At 43.1% G+C, this 21,042-nt stretch overlaps 1 protein-coding gene across 1 annotated transcript in view; it reads right to left on the reverse strand.

The window, feature by feature from the left end:
• Positions 1-21,042, reverse strand: part of KCNQ3 (potassium voltage-gated channel, KQT-like subfamily, member 3) — a 29,514-nt gene that overhangs the window by 4,365 nt on the left and 4,107 nt on the right. Inside the window, exons 4-11 of the mRNA XM_010135373.1 lie at positions 18,991-19,146; positions 17,331-17,441; positions 16,063-16,158; positions 14,596-14,690; positions 12,920-12,946; positions 4,242-4,429; positions 3,251-3,353; positions 848-979 (exon numbers count right to left, since the gene is read on the reverse strand). Of these exons, the coding sequence (XP_010133675.1) occupies positions 848-979; positions 3,251-3,353; positions 4,242-4,429; positions 12,920-12,946; positions 14,596-14,690; positions 16,063-16,158; positions 17,331-17,441; positions 18,991-19,146 (908 nt within the window). The remainder of the gene's footprint in view (positions 1-847; positions 980-3,250; positions 3,354-4,241; positions 4,430-12,919; positions 12,947-14,595; positions 14,691-16,062; positions 16,159-17,330; positions 17,442-18,990; positions 19,147-21,042) is intronic.

The raw sequence follows: 21,042 nt of genomic DNA on the forward strand, positions 1-21,042 counted from the left end.
CCTGTATCAGTATATCCCTTCATTTGGCATACCCGGCTGCTCCGGTGGAAGCTAGACTCAGTTACTGCAGCCCCGACGCCAGACTGAACAGGTACCAGCCAGCGCTAGTGCACAGAGCAGCTGCCTGTCAGCAGACAATCCGTGCAGGCGCGTTGCATGGTGCCCCGAAGAGTTCTGAACACAGAGCTTCAAAAAGCTCAAGGCAAACCTCATCACACCAGCCGGATACTCCCTAAGCACTGCTGGGCCATCAGTCAATGTCTCATCAAACTCCCCGGGCATCTCGCTATTCGCAGACACAAGGAGCAGGGCTCACCTCCCTGCTTTTGTCTGATTACCATCAGTGGAGATCTACTCAACACAGCGAAGAAAATTTGGGGGAGAGTAACAGAGATTCAGAGATTCAGACGAAGGCTCCTGGTCTAAGCAAGGATTAATGTCAATTCACACCTGAGTGAAGGGATGTAAAACCTTCCGTGCTGATGGACTTCTGCGCTTGGGTGAGATGTTTCGCCAGGCACAGGTCAGCAGAGAACCCAGCCCGAAGAAAACCTCATGCAGAGCAACTAGGGCTTTTATTTATTCTCTGTAATAAGGGAGAAACTTGACCCTCATCAAACAAGGCACCGGTCAAGAAAATTCACAGGACTTTTTAAGCCGACTTCCTTGTTCTAAACGAGCCAGTGGTCCCTTCGCTGCAGTTACCCCTGCTAGCTGCTCACTCGTCTTTATGCTTATTGACCAGCTGTTCTGTGCACAGACGTAGCTTTGGGGGGGCCTTGTGTGCAAATCGGCCAACGATGCCAGCACAGCTATCCATGTTCCCTACTGACCAGAGGGTTCTTACCTTGCCTGAAGATACTTTATCCTGGAAAGCATATCAAGATGTCCTGCTGAGTATTGCTCTATAACATCCTTTACATCATAAGGCCTCAAAGTCTCCTTGAATTTTTTTTTGTAGAGACGAAACTGTAGTATTCTGCATAATAAACAGAAAAATCATTAATGTTTAATATAAATTCCATAGTGATAATATGCAGTTTTACTAAATAATTGATAAATACTCTGGGTATTTGGAACCTGGGTGTGCTATTTCAAACCGTGGCAAGAAAACATCAGCAGAGAATCTCTAATACCACACGACATTTGTAAATACGTAATAGTTGGCTTTTCACAACTAATAAGCTAAAACCAATTATATGCACAAAATGTTTTTTTCAGCACTGCAGTGATAACTGGAAACAGTTCCGAGCTACAAACCCGTATGTGGAAGTGGGTTTTGAACAACACAGATCACAGGAGATTTTGAAGTTGTGAAGCTGGAGCTGCCTTTTCATGCCTCAGCCTCTTACCGAGCTAATTTATAGCAAATACAGTGCTGAAGCGTTTTCTGCTTGGTTTTCATTTTGCACCTGGGGAAGTTTCAGATAGAAGATGTTAATTAGATAGAAATGGGTAAGTTAATAAGTCAGCAGCAGTTCAAGCTGTGGAGAAAAGAAAAACTGTCAGAACTGCCTGAAGTGTCCTTGAAAAACAGCAGTATAATATAACAACTGTTGCAGCAATAATAATAACAATAATAATAATAATGATGATGATGATGATGTTTTTATTAAATGTAAAGGATGAAAAGCATTTTGTTTCTTCAGACTGTCTTAGGCTTGGGATCTGAGGGTTTGCTTTCTCAGTAGGGTCTCCATGTTCTTACTGGTCTGAACTGGGGACTGCTGTCATGTGTTAAGATTCTGAAATGGTTTTCATTCAAGGTTGGTGGGTTTTTAACCATTTAAAAATCTGCATAAACCTTCATTTTGCAAAGGTAACTATACTACACCTTTCTAATCATTTTTGACTCTTTAACTCCGATGCTTATAAATCTTTCAAGATTTCAAAGTTATACCTACACCTATTTTAGCCAAACTGTGTATGTTCACAGCAAAACTATACTAAAAAACCCCCTCATCAATAAAAATTGGAGTCACACTGTTGGCAATTTCAATTTAAAATCTCCTTGATCATGACCCTGAAAAAACATTAAAGTGGTTTTGTCTGAAAGAATTATTTCCCATCAGCATTCAGTGTCTGGGTGAAAAAAACCAACAACGCTCGGAAATTGCATTAATCAATCAGATTTGGCCAGGATGTGGGAAAGGAAGTTTTGCAATAGTCGCAATATCATGTCTTATGGAGATGGGGCTGGAAAAGAGGACAGATGTACGGTCTGTGTAGGAAAGCAAGCAGGTATGAGGGGGGAAAAAGGAAAACCATGCAGGAGGTAGGGGTGATGGAACTGCTGGGGGAGGGAAGCAGTCAAGGGTAACATGAGCAACGCCTGTGGGGCTTGGTTTTCAGCAGGCTTGAGAAAACTTGGAGTTGTCAATGACAGGTTCTCCTGCACCCGACTGGAAAACAAAAATCAAGATAATATATATATATAGGTTATATACATATATGATTGGATACTTTTAACCACCCTCCTCGAAGCTTTTCTAAGACGACAATTTTGGGGGCACAGCAGACTTGCAGTATTTCACCTGCAAGGTAGTAGCTCCCTAGTCCAAAACTTCACAACTTCTGGAATAAAAAGCAATTGTAATGAAAGCAGAGTATTTTCCTACGGGGGCATTTTTCAAGGGAAAAGAGTGAAAAACAGAGTGGAGGCGTCACAGAGTGTCAGTGAATGAATTACATGCGCTTGATGTGCTAAACACATTATCAAGCCTTCCCTAACCACAGGGAATAGCTCTTGTGATATGAAAATAGAGGTGACACGTGTCAAAAGCTGAAGACTGCTGCAGCATCTATTAAAAGATGACAGCTGAAAAGTATATTGCACACTCGTACAACTGTGAAAAGGAGTTCAGTCAGCTCAGATTTTATCGGTAAGTGAAAATTGCAGTTTTGCGTAAATACTAAATTCACTGAATTGAGCAAGATACTATATTTACAGCATCTTTTAACAAGCAACTGTAGACAACATTATTTTACAATAAATATATTTGTGGAGTATCTTGCAAAAATGGCATCGTCAATGTTACTAAAAAACATTTTTCTTCCTGCATATTTTCAAATGCTACTTTAAATAGGGTCTGTCTTGTGATTTTCAATATATCTAGAATTACCAAATCTATGGTTAAAAAAGCAATAACAGCATCAATGAATCAGCATATAGTGCCATGGTAACATGATTTCCTGAAGCATAAGCATTCAAAGCCAAAGCACAGCATCGAGGAGCACCAGAGACATTTACCTGACAGCTCGGATGGCTGTCTTGAACGTGGGGATCATATCTTCCATAAGGAAGTCACTACTGTCGCCTCTCTCTTCTGCCATGGGTTCCCCTGTTCCAGCGTCTGCAAAGCAAAAGCTGTGTGAGCGTCTGCCCTCACGATACTCAGAGGGAGGTGTGACGGACTAAAGCACCACATAAAGCAAGTGTAATTTGGTAAAGAAACATCTCTTGCAGGTTCCTCTTCCTCCGGTCACTTCTTGAGAGGGATTTCATAATTCTGGTGGGACAGCTGTAAGACACATCATTTGAGGGTTCTCCTCTCAGATTCCAGCATTTCTGAAACATTGGGAACTTTTCTCCCTTTCCAATGGATTTAGAAGTTTCCACTTTTAGAAGCTTTTATAATGGAAAATCGCTGCCAAAATTGTTTTATGTAAAGCTAAAACAGGTGTAGAGGCTACACGCCAAGTTCTCCTCCCACTCGCACTGCTTGGAGCTCATGTACCTTCATGGAAGAGCATAATCACACTGCCAGTGTGGACACCCCGACCACATCCATGGTAGTAAGCCCAACAGACAGTGATGCCAGCGGGCACAGTACAGTGGAAACTGTCATTTAGAGACCATTTAGATGCTATAGTCAAGAAGAGAAAAATGTGTGCTCAGGGAAGCTGAGAGGAAAAGTGCCCTGTGACCTTTTGGCGGGGAGGATATAGATTCATTGCCCAGTATGGTCTCTTTTTCCAGGTCAGATAGGTTGATTCCACCACTGGCTTTATGCCATATTGGTTGCTGGTGTTATGGAGGGCCGTTGTCTTATTTCAAGCACCACGCTGCCTGGACTCCTGTATTCACTTCCTGGGGCTTCCCCAAATGTGCCATATGTAAAACCAGGGATCAGCCACGCTCGGCCCAGAAAGTCACAAACCTTCAACAGAAGATGCAAAGGAACAAAGTAAAATGGGGACAATAGGGGACGGGTAGAAAGAAATCAACACAGATGGGCTACCTTCTGAGCTTTGCCAAAAAGCGTACGCTTTCATTCGGAATGCAGTGCGAAAACGCTCCTTATTATTCAAGACAACATTCTTAGGCTCTTTTGAAGGACTTTCTTCAATGGCATCTACATTCAGAGGGGTAAATAGCTTTCCTTTAGTATTGGTACCACGAACCCGATCCAAGAGACCCAGCTTTTGGCTACAAAATAAGCAAAAGTAATCATTTTCCTCCTTTGTACAATTTTAACTTATTTTCACGATGCTTTAAATATATAATGGGCTAAATAAATGTTTTGTACACAAGGACACTGCTGGGGCTACCGTAAAACATTAACGTCTTTGTAAACAACAGTTCAGTTCCACAGATGATAATTTACTGCTTTTTACGAGCATTTTTTGTGTCAATGTTGAAAATATTACCAGAGGGTCTTGCTATCCTCTTCATGTAACGTATCACAGAGCTTCAGCTCCCATAGCATGTCTGAAGCACTGGATTTTATATTAAGAAGAGAAACGCCACCACTTAGGCAGTTATATTGGGATGTAGGGATGCTTGGCCTTCCCTGTTCAGAGCTTTCTTTAACTGCTGGGTCTTCTGTGTCAGACTATTAAATTAATAACTCAGAGAATCATGGAATGATTTGGGTTGGAAGAGACCTTAAAGATCATCTAGCGCCAACCCCACTTCCACTGGACCAGGCTGCTGAAAGCCCCATCCAACCTGGCCTGGAACCCTGCCAGGGAAGGGACATCCGTAGCTTCTCTGGGCAACCTGTGCCACTGCCTCACTACTCTCACAGTGAAAAGTTTCTTCCTTGTATCTAGTCTAAATCTACCCTCTGTCAGTTTAAAGCCCTTATCCCTTGTCCTACCACTACGTGCTCTTGTAACAAGTTTCTCTTCAGCTTTCTTGTAGGTCTCCTTTAAGTACTGAAAGCCTGCTATAAGGTGTCCCCAAGCCTTCTCTTCTCCAGGCTGAATGACCCCAATTCTCTCATCCTGCCCTCACAGGAGAGGGGTGCACAGCCAGGAGTAAAAGAAAGTCAGGTGTGCTGTGAACCAAACAAATTATCAGCAAAACGTTGGAAAGGCATTGCCAAGCAACTACCAGGTACGGCAGGGGTCAGGCAGGCTACCTGGTTCTCCTCCACCATTCACTTTCAGTCACCTCTCACTATTCTAGAAATTGAGTTGGCCTCTACAAATAATGGTGGAGTCACGTATTTTGTTCCTCTGATGATGCCTTGCACTGTCCTCTTGCAGATTTACTGACCAAAGACATGTGACCTTCAGTGATGTCACCCAGCTACCTGCTGTAGGACTGCATCTACCTGCCACCTTCTCAGCATCAGTAACTCTTCAGAGGGCCTGACGACTGTAACCACCTAAAGGCAATTACTGATACCACTGAAAAGGGCAGCACAGAAGGAATTTGCTAGTGAGTATGTCAGCTTATATACGCTCTGAAATCTTCTTAGGTGATAGAGGGCATAAATATTTGTTACACTTCTTCACTTTGCTGCTTCAGTATTTGTTAATTGCACATTTGTTATTTGTTCCACTTTCTAGGAAGTTTCTCAACTTTCCCCATTGGTAAGTGTCAGTTTAAGAACGAACTCTTGCCTCAGGACTATTGCTGTAGCATCTCCTGTTCAGGAGCTAGACCACATCAGCTCTGTCTTGGGCTGTTTAAAAAACTACGTGTTCTGTCTAAGATTACTCCTTAGACCCCTTTCCATAACCAGCGGGAAGTCAGCAGCCTACAGAGCGCAGTCCAGCTCCGTGTCACTTTGGGGAGACTTTACAGCTGGGGGAACTTTTATCTCGTTAGTGGCTACAAAAGATCTAGATGAGAAGTCATTTCAGAAGCAGGTCTCTAGTCGAAGTTACCTGAGCTGAAGCCTTTCTCATTTACTGAATGCTGATGATTAACCCGTAAAGTAACTTTCAGATTCATGACAGTTATGTTTAAACTACAATTATAGACAATTGTGTTCATATCCAGGCAGCCAGAGCAGTAGAATCATCAGAAAATAATTCATCAAATTCACATGAAAAATTACAACAGTATATAGTATATATATTAACAACAACCAAACCAAACCAAACCAAACAAAACCCAAGCTTCTTTCCAGATAATGACTAGCTGTCATCAGAAAAAAAAAAAATTATTCTCATTTCCGAGGGATGAAATCTGGGTCTGCTGGGGGTTTTGTTTTCATTGTGCTTTTTAAAAAGACTTTGGAAACATTTGTTCTCACAACACAATCTCCTTCGTTAAACCAGCATGCGCATGGCTCAGTCTCAGACTATCAAGCATGCGCAGATCACATCATCCTTCATGAGAGTGGCTAGGACAGTGGTTCCCACCCCCCGGTTCATGTACTGCTGCTTGTCTTTCAGACTATTCCAACTGATAGTAGCTACTCTTGCCCCACCTCGGGACAGTGGTCCCACTTCATTTGGCTTCCTTACATTCCACAAAATGTGACTCCTGACTTCCAGCACAGTTCCAGGAAGTGGGGGATTCAAATGCATCCCAGCCCTGCTGATGAAAGTGCAGAGTGGTTTCGCTGACTAGTTTGGATATGCTCCACTGCAGGCCCTGTATGCTACTGCATCCACTCCCCTGTGGCGGAGTAAAAACCCTCCCCAAAGCTTTGTCTTTGAAATGGGAGTCCCAGGGTGAGAACCCCTGAGCTCTGTGGTAGATAACAGACCACCGTAAAGGGAGGAAGGCAGAAGCAGAGCAGACATTTTGGCTTGAAAGCTTCCTACCTAAAGCAAAATTCAGCTCTCGGATTCTTGCTCCCCAAGAGCAGCGGGAATTATTTTGGACCATGTGAAAGAACAGTTTGTTGGCTGGATATACAAGACATGGCTGGCTTCTGCAGCAGATGTTTTACCTTTGCTCAGAATAGAGTGGGAACCACTGAACTAGAAATGCTTTTTCAGGTTCAGTCATGCAAGGAAATAATGCAGTTACATCCCATCATGCAAGCCAGATACTCTCCTCTCTGTGCTTGGCCTAGTATTGGTGTTTCATAAACAAATGGTACATGTATGAGAAGGAAAATAATGAATTAATGCTAACAGTGAATCAAGCACAGCCCTCTTCCGTGTGTTCACCATTTTAACCTAACGAGGACTAATCATAACCAGGAATTTTTTCCATCTATCTTGTAGTTTAGCTAATCACTAGATTTAGTTGGTCTCAAGTAACTGGAAGCAAAAGGCGAGTATGTTTACTCCAAAATCGTAGCACGTGATCAGCTGTACTTACATGGGTGAACTTAGCATTGGAAAATCAAACATTCTCAGTGAGATTTCCAGGAGTATTCTGAAACATTCCCCATAGAAATCAGCACAAAACTAAAGTTACGAGGACAGCCATGCATCCCACGGTGAACACGTTCAGCTGATCTCAGAAAGTCCGCGAGGTTTTTTTAATATATAACAACCAGTATTCTGCACTTACAAGGTACTTCTGAACTCTGGCCAATCAGCTTTTCCTTTGATCGAGTAACATTCTTTTCTATAGAGATGATCTCACAAAAACGTTCAATCTCAAAACAATTGACTGCAACTTCTTGACACCAAATGTCTTAATTTCTAAAGCCACTTTGCAACCTAAATCTTGACGTCTAAGCCTGCAGGTTTCTGAGGAGGAAACATCCCCTTTTAGCCAACCAATTTCCACACTGTTTGGCAGTGTATGTCCTCACTGGTATGTAAGCGTACGTGTGACACAAAATCCAAACTCACCTACCATCCAGATTATTTGCCCAGAAACCTGAACACAATTCCTAACTTGGCTCAACTTTGATGCCCCTCAGAAAGAGAAAGAGCCCTTAGCCACACTAAGGGCCTTTGCTTAGCCCCTCCTCTCATCCACACTTTCTAGAGTGATTGTAAATGGGTAAAAATAATCAATGTCACATGGGGAGAATAATCCAAATCCAATTCTTTGTGAAAACAGGACGGATATTTTTCACCAATGGATGCAGATAAGAATGTAGGTAGAAACCGTATGGATGTTGACCCACTCTTCACTTGGCAGTGGACATAGCTCTGTGTGTCAAACACTAGAAAGCAAACCAAACTGCAAAATCCATGTCTCTTGACTAGTTTGAATGAGCCAAGATCCAATGAAAAAATTGAGTGCTTCACCAGCAGCTCTCCAGAAGTTGAAGAGCTTAGGCTAGAAAAGCTGAGTTGTGTGTTGATGATTTCATGGTTGTGGAATGAAGTGAGAATGAGAACAATGAGCTAAAGCTGAATGACAGCAAGATGTTTGTACGGGCTAGAATGAATTCCCTGACAATTTAGTCAAAATATTATTATTTCCAATGATGTGTCTTTCAGATTCCTGAAATTTCACAAATTATTTCTATGTCTTCGCAGGAAGATAAAGTTCTTGTCTTGCATCTTAGGTCACAGTTCAGCAAGATATTTAAGCATGTCACTAATTTTAATCAGATGATCGAAAGCATCCACTTGTTTTCCATTTGCTGAACCAGAACCTGCAAATACACGTGCAAAGATATTGTTCCACTGAACTCAAAGGCGAAGTAACTTGCATGAAATTGTGTTGGTAGGGTTGGGACTGCATAAAGAATGATATTTAATTCTTACAGTATATTTTTCTTACAGCAAATTTCTAAATGATTTGCAGAGTAGGTTAGTATCATTCCCATTCTACAGAAACAGAGAAAAGCACTTGTTTGTAAGCAGACCATTGGCAGAGCCAGGATTAAGTCCCACATTTTCTGAACAGCAGAACAATGAGCTATCTGCAAGGTCATGCAACTTTCTTATTATGCCAAAATAGCTTCTCAGTCTTATCGCCCCTTACTTTTTTATGGTGGTTAGATGAACTACTGTAGTAAAAACAGAAAGTGCAGGCAGAGAATTGCATGCAAGAAATAAGAAAAGGGTACGGCTCAATTGTTACTTGAATGTATATACCTAAGTTTTCTTGTGAGGCTTGATCCAAAGAATGACTCCCTACTAAACATGACATTACTGTAAAGTGAAGAAAAGTTGTTAAGATGAGACGTTAATGATTACCCATGAAAAGCTCTGTGTAAAAGAATGGGAACAGCCTTTCATTCGTAGTTAATGTAGTGTGCAGATCAGAGAGGCTTTTTTCTCCTTCTGTTTTGGGCACATGTGTTAAGAAGAAACGCTGACAGGGACATGTTCCACCTTCAAACTAGGATTTTATTTTCATTAAGCTGTTACTACTGACAATACAGAAGTGCAACATATTATATTCATTCTTTCATACTCACATAATGGGAAGGACTAGTACTGATTTTGCCACTTAAAAAAATCAAATTAACCTTCCAAAGACAGATAAATATTATTTATTTTCTCGAGATAAGGAAAGGGGGATAAATGACTTTTCTGCAATCACATAATAATAGATCTAGGAATGAACACGCTCTCCTGATGTCCAGTTCTACAGTTGGGCAATGCTCATTAGGAGCAAGACCCAAGGAGAAAGTTCAAAATCCTCCACTAAAGTGCCTGTACATTTGAGTGTCGAAGTTTCGACACTAGTCAAAATCAGTGGAACAGCTGCTAACAACCACACTGAAAAATCCAGCCCACAATTCATTCCTCAAACACAAAAAGTTGGTTCAAAGTAAGCAATACGTCCATCAAGCAAAGGCCCATCTCAAAGGTAGGTCAGGCACCCAAACCTTTGCTGAGTGTTTTGCTGCACTCCAGCAGAAACGAGCATTTATATCTCTCTCTCACAAATCTTCCCCCTATTGCTTTGCAATAGAAGAGCAATTCTATCCGAGATTTCATGGTCTGGCAGGTTTAGAAATCAATTAAGAAAGAAAAACCTAGTGGCACCTCTGGCATGACGTCAGTAAACTCCCCTCTAGCCAGCAGCGAACAGCCGCAGTTCCTCCCGGTTTGGGCGACTCTACAGGGTACGTAGGGAAAATGCTGCTCTTGACTGAGCAGCATCACACGTACCACTCCCCTTCACCGCTGCCAGGACCCAGCCTACTGTCTGGCCCAAAGGTTAGTCCCGGGAGCTTTTCACCATACCTCACGCCTTCACAGTTCAAAGGGAGCTTCAATAAAGCCCCGGGCTCCTGCCGAACTTTAACCGGCTCTCTGCTGTCACTGGCCCTTCCCTGCAGCCTTGCCTGGGGATCCAGCTGCTCAGACAGACTCTCCCACTCGGTTGTCTCACCTGTGTGTTTCCCAAGTGGTCTGAGAACAAGGAGCTGCACCTAGCTGTGGCTCTGTCATGGTGTCAGCTCCTGCTTCCAAGGAGAGGTGCTGGAAGGGTCTGTCTCAGAGTCCACCTCTACTGCCGAGGAATTGCTAAAGAGCTTTCACACGGGTAGAAACCCTGCCTCTGCAGGCACAACACAGCCTCAAACTTCCACGCACTCAGGCCTCATTTTTAGTTTATGGACTAGTTGGGTTTTCTGACTTTTCTGGGAAAGCTCTGGACCAATCCTTCTCTCTCCTTTATCAACCACTGTTCAGACAATGCAGTTTATTACTGCAGCCTTCCCATTAAGTCCTTAGCTGATGCAGGAGCCTGCAGATTGGGTGCTCTTATGGGCTCTTCCCTCCAGCAGGTCTGCGCTCCCTCACTGCTCGTTTATCTCAATACAGCCTTAAACTCAAACTGCAGTGGAGTAAGAGTTATAATTTCTGTACTAAATCACTGCAGGAGGAAGAGGAGGTTTTTTTTTTTTTTAATTATCTGGTCTGTAAATAAGAGTTTTATGAGAGATGGGAGGTGGGACTGTCAAAACAACCATATTTTATGGCAGTCCCACGTCTACTAAGTCAGTGGATGCTCCCACAAGTACCATAATTTTTCTGCTTACCTGGAAGGTCTCCAATCCCTCTCATTGAACACTTATTTCAATAACCACATTCCTGATAACGGGAAAGCTCCAGTGTAGGTTTACTGATGATTTTGCTGAAGATTATTACATATGTAATGACATAAAAGCAAGACATACCTAGCTAGAATGAAGGACCTTGGGATTATAGTTTTAAATATTTTGAGCCTTAAATCATACTTTCTTGTTTTTAATCCGGTACTTCAGCATAAAATGTTGTCTTCTACCGATACAGTAAATCAGAAGCTACTCCACAAAGTGTGCTGTCACTGCAGGTGCAGCAGCTTCTCTAGGGGGGCCATGACTGACAGCAAACTGCAGCAGTCATTCACTTCCCTAATTTTACTCTGCTGCTCTGTCTAAGTCAGAGTATGTTACATAATCAAAAGGATTTCAGCTCCTAAGCTCTCTCCTACATGCTAAAGGCCAAAATTCAGCTGCTGCAGACACTGGAGATGGTTAAAATCTCCAGACATCTGTATTAATCAACTGAGCTTGCTCATGGCTGCTTAGCCTGGGTGGTGCCGTGGATGTGTAGTCCTCAAGGCTCAGGAGAGCTCACAAACCGGTGCCTCCATCCAGGCAGATTCTGAAGAGGAGCAGGGTAGCTCATGATGATGGTGGCAGGAGGGGAAAGTCATCTTTTCCCAATAATTTGGTACTACACCACTTGCCTGTATCGTAAGGAAACTTGGGATAGGTTTTTCTTTTCTGTTAAAGAAGAATTGAACCCCCAAAATTTATAGGAGAACAGCAAGTGTGAACCTGTTATTTCAACTTCCTATACTGGAGCTGTCATGTGTTGTGGGGAATATTTAAAATACAAAAAGAAAAAGATAAATTTTCATCTGGCCAGGGACTGGAGCCCAGGCCTGACCTTTGACTAACGGTTTTTACATTTTGCTACAATTCTTGCTCTTTTTCTCTGCCCTCTAAACAGGGATGCAAATGGAAATAGCTTCAGCACCAGCCTGTGGAACTCTTTATCCTTTAACTGCTGTTGACTTTCATTGTGGGTGATCCACTGAGAGCAGCTTAGCATTAAGTATTTCACATTGTTGACCTAAACGGTTGAATTATTTTATGTGCCTTTGAACCTGCAGCTTAGCTGGAGGGGGTTATAAATATATCATTTCCATACGGGACCTTGCAGGTGGACCGACAATGACTACCCTGCTGTAGTTTTCAGTGACTGACCGGTATTAGAATCAATGATTCCCTCATTCTCTTTGCTTGTAAATTCTTCAAAGTGACTGGGAGCTTTCAGCAGGGGTGGGACCAAGGTCTCAGACCTAACATAGCTTTTTTAGTACTGCCAGAGAGATTGACTATCCTGATGATCCATTTTAGCCATCCATCTTAGTAGCTATCATCAAAAATCTTTGCACATTGTAAATCAACAGAGACCTGATCCTTTACACCACAACACTGCTCTGTGCTGCACTGTTGAGCAATAACATGAAGCAAAACTTTCAATTCACCCCAGCACAACCTGGATGCTAAAGCCTGGCTCTATGGCATGGATCAGGAGAAATACAGACCATGATTAATCATAACAAACAATAAAGCTGTTCACAGACAACCAACAAGCAGCACGGCATTTGTACGATTAGCATTTTAGCTGTGTTGTTAAATTGGGAAAAAAGCAAGCAATTAGGAATGGATTGGTTAATCATTTTCAATGACTACCTGTGGTGTTAGTAGCATGTCTGGGTTAACAGCTCATGGATCCACAAAGAACCATTTAACCTGCATCCTCCAGTAACTGTTAAAACAAGGCTATAACAATGGCAGCTACGTACCTGGCAGTACCGTCCAGCTGCTCTTTCCTTTTATCGAAGAGAGGAAGCATTACAAGAAAGCAAGGAAAGAAGCGTTACATAATAAATTCAACAGAGTTTTCAAACATAAATTGCTAATCTATTGTTAACACTTGACACCTCCTCTGTTCTGCGACCACAACTGACAGCAGAACAAAAGCTGCGATTTCAACTAGCCATAAAGTAAAGTGATGCAGGTTCCTGGGACCAGTCTGTGCTGCTCAGGCTGGTAATGCAGGCTTGGTGAGAAGAGAGCAGCCTTGCCCTCTCTGCCAGGACCTTATTTGCAAAACACCTACTCAGTTTCAGGTCGCATTTGAATCACAGAAGAATCTACATACAATGAACAATCTTGAAGTCACAGCAATGAGTCTAAACTCCAGGCAAGCCTGAGAATTACTCTCTGAACAAAACCTGAGGTCAAGAAACTCTCTATAAATTACTCTGTAACAGATAGTGTGGGACTAGGTAGTGAGAAGGAATAAAGAAAAGGAAAGAAATGCACCGAGCCTTAATTAAACACTGGTGGTGTTCTTTTCTTAGAGATTTCCTTTTTGACGTATGTGAGAAGAACAAAAGAAAGGAAGCGTTAGTATTTGTAATTCACCCTTTGTGAAGGCAGGAGCCTGAAATGTTTCTTCAAGTCAGTTTTGAGCAACAGCTGAGGCTGCAGCATTAGCACAGGGAGCACAACTTCCTTTGGAGGCCCCTCTTTGAGCTGAGCAGTAGTTTTAGGGCAATTTTTTTCACAATGAGGCATAACAGAATGAAAGCTTAGAGCATAAACTCAGACAAGTAGTACCCATTATTAGCAGCTGATAGCCTATAGCTAAAAGTCTTGGCTTTCATCTTGAAATGTTAAGACCTCAAGGTGAGAAAGGTGCCCGATTGACAGGCAAGAAAAGCAAGGATTAGACACATCCATAACCATATAAGCATCCATTAAATCCGAATGTCTTTACGTATGGAATGCTTTCTGCTGAACTCCGAAGTGGTGATGAAAATAAAACCATGACCCCAACTCCCCAGAAAAGATTTCTTGTGAACTTCAGTTAATAGTTTCAGTGAGAGACAGTTCTAAATGTGCTTTGGCTGTCCTCAACTTAATTATCCCCTTGAGCAACTGCTGTTGCCAAAAGACAAGCATTTAAAGAGCTTAAATTATGTTCACATGCCACGGCCACCTCTGAGAACACCACAGTTCTCAGCCACTTGAGTTAAAGAATGAAAACTAAGAATTTCAAGCGTAGTCCATATCTCAAAATACACAAACACATCATAGAGGGTGTGAGAAGTGAAGGTGTCTCTGAAATCCAGGGCTAAAACTTTATCAGGATTAGAATCAGAGGAGCAAAAATTGAGATTTCCAGGACAATAAACTCCAGAGTCCTACAAATGGAAGCTGACGGTGAGGCACCCTTCTCCGTTGCTTAACACCAAGACGAGAGCCACTGATGGATTTATCAGGATTATCTTCTGATGCATCCCATCAGAAGAAATGGATCCAGAAGCCAAAAGCATGGCTTTCATTCTCAGCCAAGAAGTCAAATGGAAACTACCTGTTACTACAAAAGCCTCACTGCTATATATATGAAGTCTACGTGTCCTGACTTGTACTTCATGGAAAACGATCATGGAGAGGTGGACAATGCACTTACCTGAAAAATGGAAATGATACAATTGATTCATAAAACCTCCAGGTAGCAACTAGATCAATCCTGTTGGGGTTAGTAGCATAGTATCTCCAGGCAGCCTGAATCGCAAGGGAGAGCAACTAATTACTGCAGGTAAAGCTATTCCCAGGCTGACAGCAGCCAGACAGACTGTTTCAAAGAACATACCGATGCACCTGGGTGACTGATCTGGAAATCAATTAATAATCAACCATACCAAATGAGTGTCACGATATGGCAACATTATTGACATTGGATTATGATCTGGGAGGACCGTTAAAGGCAACAGGACGTGGAGAGAAGCACCAACATTATCAAGACACTGCATTTGACTAAAATGTTCTTATTTTCCTCTCTACAGAGCTTCAAGCACTGCTGGACTTGTCCAGTATTCCTGGCAGTGCTTAAGCTAGTTTCCTATCTAAGGTACCATCAGAGGAAATTTTGCTGAGCAATGTTCTATTTCAGCATTTAGCTCCAATCAAAGTTCTCTCAGCGCACTCCTAAAAATTTCCGTAGCGAAATTAGCTACTTGCTAAGTGGAGATGCTTTAATTTAAAAGGTGAATTCAATTCGCAACTCATTCCTGCAGCCCCTTCTGTTTGCTAAGGAGTATTTTTAATGAGAACAGCATCATGTGCCACTCAGCGTGTTTCTCCTGAGGACTGGTGTGATCCTGAGCAGTCCTGAGCACCAGTGCTTCCATCTGATACCACAGAAACCTTCTCTGTCCCTCTGGGGAAATGCTGCCATTTACTTCACTGCCGTCAGGGTGTGCTCCACACCTACAGAGAGTAACTCCTCTCAAATTTGTCAGCCCTCAGATTTGTAATTTTAAGCTGAATTTGTAACAAAGGCTGCAGCTGAAGTCCAAGTGAGCTAAGGAGTCTCTTCCCACCGAATCCTCCGATTGTTCAGTGACATAACAGAAGATCCAGGGTGTGTTCCAGTTTTTGCAAACCACACACACTACTTATGTCATTTGCCTTGATTGAAACAGTCGCTGCCTATTGTGTGTTCCCCTGTTGGTGTTCTCGCATCAGGAACACTACAACTTTGTTTGCACTTAAAAACACTCTCTCAAGGGAACTGGCAAAACTTGGATTTTGCAAAGAATGTGGTTTTGACAGCTTGTTTTCTGTAATTTTGTGGCACTGATGCGTGATGATGAAGGTGATCGGTTTCCAGAAGCTAGGAGACGAGACCCTTTCTTCTGAAGACACTATTCTTCTGAAGGATATTCTGGGAATTGAAAGATTTCCTCAACAACTGCAAGGACCCCTGCATTATTTAGCTTGATGCGAAAAAACGGGCTCCTTTACAAACGCAGCTTCTCACCTCCTGCAACGGGCAATGAGAATTCGGGCGGGGGGAAGCAGTGGCCCTTGTTACCATGACGCAGCAATCTACACACGCAACACTTTTTCGCGGAGGGTATACGTAGGTGCAAACCTGGATGAGTTCAGCTGCCGGCTTTCTTCTTTTCTCAAAATGCTTTTGTCGATGTTGTTCCTGGACCTTCAGTGCCAGTCCTGAGCCCAAGATGCCCTAAAAGCATAGAGTGATGCAATGTTTTAGACATTTCTTTCTTGGTTGTGTGGTACAGCATGTCTTTCCGGCTGCTCTGCTCATGAGACACAAGGTTGTCATGATCCTCTCAAGGACCACAGGCCACACCAGATCATTTTAAGGTCCTCAACAGGCTTCCTGAATGTTTACTTCTTTCCAAGCTGAAGGTGTCCAAGTGGTGTATCACCTTCTACTCAGAGTAGAGTGAAACCATGCTTGTGTGACAGAAGAGCTATGCTAACAATACTCTGGGTTTGGGTGTGTGGGACTTCCCATCCTCTGTGAAATTCTTTTCAAGTCTTGATCTAAAGGAAAAAATATCCTAACATCTGGACTTGGGATGTTTTCTGTTGCTATTCACTCATCGCACCCAGATCTCGCCTCATTCCTACCTGAGGACTTCACCGACAAGGCAAAAATTTATCCCATGTAATACAGGAGAACAAATGTACTTTCAAAAGCAATTTAGAGATAATTCCTTAAGTAGCCAGAGGAGGATTCACCTGGCTACATCAAAAATACTTGTACTGTCACCTACTATCTAAATCGCCTTTAATCTTAGTGGGTAGAAACAGCACTCCCGTGGTGGTGTCAGAGATCTCCTCTAGGAAGAGAGGGAAAAAGGCGAGATGAAATGCTCTGCAGAGCCGCACTGGTTATGAAGGATGACCAGCGGTCTGTAATGATCCCTCAGATGTAAATCTGTAACTTGCAAGTGTTCAGAGCCAGGTAAAATGGGCCCAGCTCAAATTATTAAAACAACAGGCCCCAGATCCTTTCAAAATGCCTCTTGTGTGGCTATGTTAGCAGCAGTAAACTGACCCCAGGCCAGGGTACAGGCTCGTGAACTGCCCTATGATTTCCCAGACTGTTCATCTGCTGCATTAATTTTGTCCTGTACCACCGAGCACTGTCTCAGACAATGCCCACACATGGTTCGAGGAGTATTGGGGTGACATATTGTTCCCAATAGGCTCTATGTGAAGTTGGGAAGAAAGGAGTTTGATTTATTGATACACACCAGCTCAAATGCCTAAATAACTTCTTTACAAGGGATTTTGATACCACTGGCAGTTCTGATCACTTTACCTCCTTTTTCAAGTGCACAGCACTGGGCTGTGGCTAACAGAGGCGGGTGGGAAGGTACTTACTGCAGGAAGAGCAAAGAAAGACACTCCAATCAGAGAGAATGTAGCTGCAATCAGCCGTCCCTCCCATGTTTTGGGGGTCTTGTCACCATAACCAATCGTAGCGAGGGTGATCTGTGGGCAGAATGACCAGGACTTCCATTAAGGAAAAAAAAAACCCAACAGCTTTGTTTTAAATGTCACCATAAAACCTGCATAACAGCTCTACAGGTGCTCATGCACAGCTTCTCAAAGTAGGGTCTTGACGATGGGCCGACCAAATTTTTTAATGACGTCATAGTCCACAGGCATTGCGCCAGGGAGAACGAATGCAGTCGTAACACACCTGCCTCGCCAGGATGCATGTGCTGAAAGGGAACTCCACGTGACGCTGCACGCAGAGAGAGTCTCCTGCGCACCGCCAGTGCACAGTTAGGAACGGGATTTGCCAGACTACAGCTTGAAGAGCTTTAACAAGCAACCAGGGCTACCTCTCCCTGCAGTCTCAGTCTCTGTAAAACAAAGATGACTTTGGGAAAACTTACTCCTTTCCTGCACAACTGCTAATTTCCAGCTACATACCTTTTCTCACCAGTGAGACTCTACCTACATGTCCTGGACATGTAAGGATATGAAAATATCCAGGAGTTCTGTGCAACACTTGGGATGTTTTGATTAACAATGGTGGGGAGGTATCTTGCCATTTATGAGTGAACTGCAGTAAGTAAAAAAATACTTACTGAAGAAGGGAAATTTTCACCCTTGAAAGTTTTGAACAACACTAAGTACAACAAGGTTTTGGTTTTGAGAGATGAGAGGCTGTTATGAGACATAAAGTGCAGGAGGTAAAGGGACCTTGCAGGAACAGTTGGCATGCCTACGTGAGGGACCTGTTACGAGACATGAGCTGAATTTTAGTTGCAGCACGTTATAGTCTCCTCTAACTACTGGTAGCAAAGCAACATGAATTATGTCTACTAGGTGTCACGAATATTTTGTGATCAAATAAACAGTGGTGCAAAACGACACCCCTCTCTTCATCAGAAGAGACAAGAACAGATGTATCAAAGGTCCCTCTTGCCCAGTATCCTGGCACCAACGGCATTCCCTGAGCATTTCTTGAGAAACGCGTGTAAGACACAAAAGAAACAATGAGTTACCCTTTCCAGAAACATTTTGGACTTGTTAAATTTCATCCCACTAATCACTGCCCAGTACTCCAATCTATGTAGGTCCCTCTGCAAGGCCTCTTGTCCCTCAAGAGAGTTGAGAGCCCCTCCCAGTTTGGCCAGCTGTGGTTTTGACATCTTCTGAGGGATGTCAAAACTCTGAGCTCTCACTGGCAGGATACTGCTGTCATCGGAGCTAGGTGGCCCATAGGTATAGACACCACTAATCAGTTACGGCCAGAGAGACGGTCCTCCAAAAGACAGGTTTCCCAGAAGCCACGAGCACAGACTAATTTCTGAAACGGGTTTAAGCACCTAAAGGCCTTTGACCAAAAATCGACAGGGATATAAGTTCTGTTAACTGGCTCTAGAGGCATCCCTACTTCGGTAATGTTATACCAGTAAAATGTTCCTCACCCAAATTCAGCAGCACTTCTGTAATCCTTAACATCCATGCTTCATCTCTCCTTGGATACGAAGATTTAAGAAGGAGGTAAGTTTTTGGAGTCACTTACCAGCCCCCACCATAGTGCATCTGCATAGGTTTCAAACTCTTCCTTCATCTCCACCCCGTTAGCATCCTTTTCAGGAACATCTTTTTCAACCAGATAAACAAGAAACGAGGATAGGATGAGTGTCAGGAACCCAATGTACCAAGCAGTGATGAGTTCCTGCAAAAGAAACAGAAGGACCATGGAGGGGCTGAAATCAGTCTCAGAACCTGCAGTGGCAGAGAAAACATCAGGAGAAGCGAGCAGCGCTGAGGGTAAAGCAGAGCTGTCACTGCTGGCTTGGTCATGGGCCATGGCCAGCCCACCTCAGCACTTCCCGAGAAACAATGCAGAGATTGCCGAGAACGAGCCCTCACACGGCACCTTCCTTGGGAACAGCCTGGAGCAATCTGCCACTCTAGTTCTGCATAAAGCTGGGTTAAGGGCTTAGCTGCACCCATGACACAGGGTGCTGCAAGGCTCTGTCCCTGACCTCGACTCTTCTCACTCCTGATGCCCCTAGGATTGCTCAGTCTTGGCAAGAAAATCAGCAGCTCTGCCCTCTCCCTACCTCCAGAATGTCAAGGCTACAGGGTGCAGTTCCTTCTCTTTAGGCATATCAAAGCAGGTTCCACCATGTTTTCACCATGAATTGATGCAATTAAGAACAGACTTTGAAAATCATCTGTGTGAAAAAAAAACAACCCTGAGCTTCCTTGTTTCAGAGAGAGTGACTAAAGTGGAGTGTGCGGCTAATCCCACTGAGGTGGGAGATGCATCCACCCAAGTTAGAACCCCAGAAATGTCTGAAACAAAGCAGAATCATTTTTGGTGAATGCCTGCAAAAGTAGGCAAAAGTTTTTATCCATATTCCACTTCCTTTTGTTTTCTGAGAACTGCATTAAAAAAAAAAGAAAAAAGCTGTAACTGAGATTTTCATAATTAAGTCTTGTAATAAGTCAGTTTTCTTGGCTAATTGCTGATGTGCAACCACCAAAGGAAATCTGTTGGCTAACCTTGTTATCAACATCAACATCATTTCTTCAGTGTCTCCAGTGAAGAAAAATTCTCACAAATGCCTTCCTACCTCCCTCAGCCACTTGAGGTCCAAAAGGTGGTGGTGGGACACCAAACAAGGAACATTTGAATGGAATCCCACACAACGAAGCACTAAACAGTTTCTAAACAATGTATTTGGCACATAAGAGTTTTTCCGTGATCTCAGTTTCCTAAGACACATTTTTGACATAAGTGTTTATGTGCCACCTGTCTTGTAGCAAGTCTATATGGGGAAGAAACAGAAGTTGGTATGAAATGAAGCAGGGTGGGTATCCCTATCAGCCACTACAAAGAAGCAAAGTCTAATTATGCTCTGCCAGTTGGCACTTTAATTTTTAAAAACCCCTAAAATGTCAGGAATGTCACTCACGGATCAGAAAAAGCCGTATGTAGCACAGAGTACATGCAACTTTTCTACACCCTGTGCAGATGAGAAATCTCATCTAGAGAAATTTTATGCAGATAGTTTTTAATGTGTAATAATGTTTGGAGAAAATGCAAGAACACAGCGTATCTGTCTGGCGCGAGACAGGATGTGTCTGACTACAGCATCAAGTTAGACTGATTTTAGAAATTTCGTCTCCTGGGTTCACACTTTGTGCATCTCTGTATTGTCTGACCCAAGAGCTCCCTCCGAAACCTCTTTTCTGCTAACCGGCCTCTTCCCATCTCTTTGGAGTTCTGCACCAGCTGTTGATCAGACGAGACCGAGAAGCCACTACAAACATGTTGCAACCACACAGGCGTTTCTGTTAAAGATTTCAACATACTTCACCATTAAAGGGGAGTCCCTGCTCTCATTCAGTGTAAAGGTTAACATTCCTGTGGTAACGAGCGTGGGGACGAACGCTCTCTCGTTACTTCCCAGCACCACTTTTGAGCAGAGGAGAGTAAAACAAGGGGCAGAAATGGTTCGGAGAATGGAAGAGGGACTAAAATATAAAGGACAGGACCACTGCTTGACTGACTAGGCATAATCCCAACACACTGCTTGCTGTTCCTGCGCTTCCCCTCTCT

The sequence above is a fragment of the Buceros rhinoceros genome, unplaced genomic scaffold, assembly GCF_000710305.1.
Source record: "Buceros rhinoceros silvestris isolate BGI_N320 unplaced genomic scaffold, ASM71030v1 scaffold3974, whole genome shotgun sequence".
Lineage (NCBI taxonomy): Eukaryota > Metazoa > Chordata > Aves > Bucerotiformes > Bucerotidae > Buceros > Buceros rhinoceros.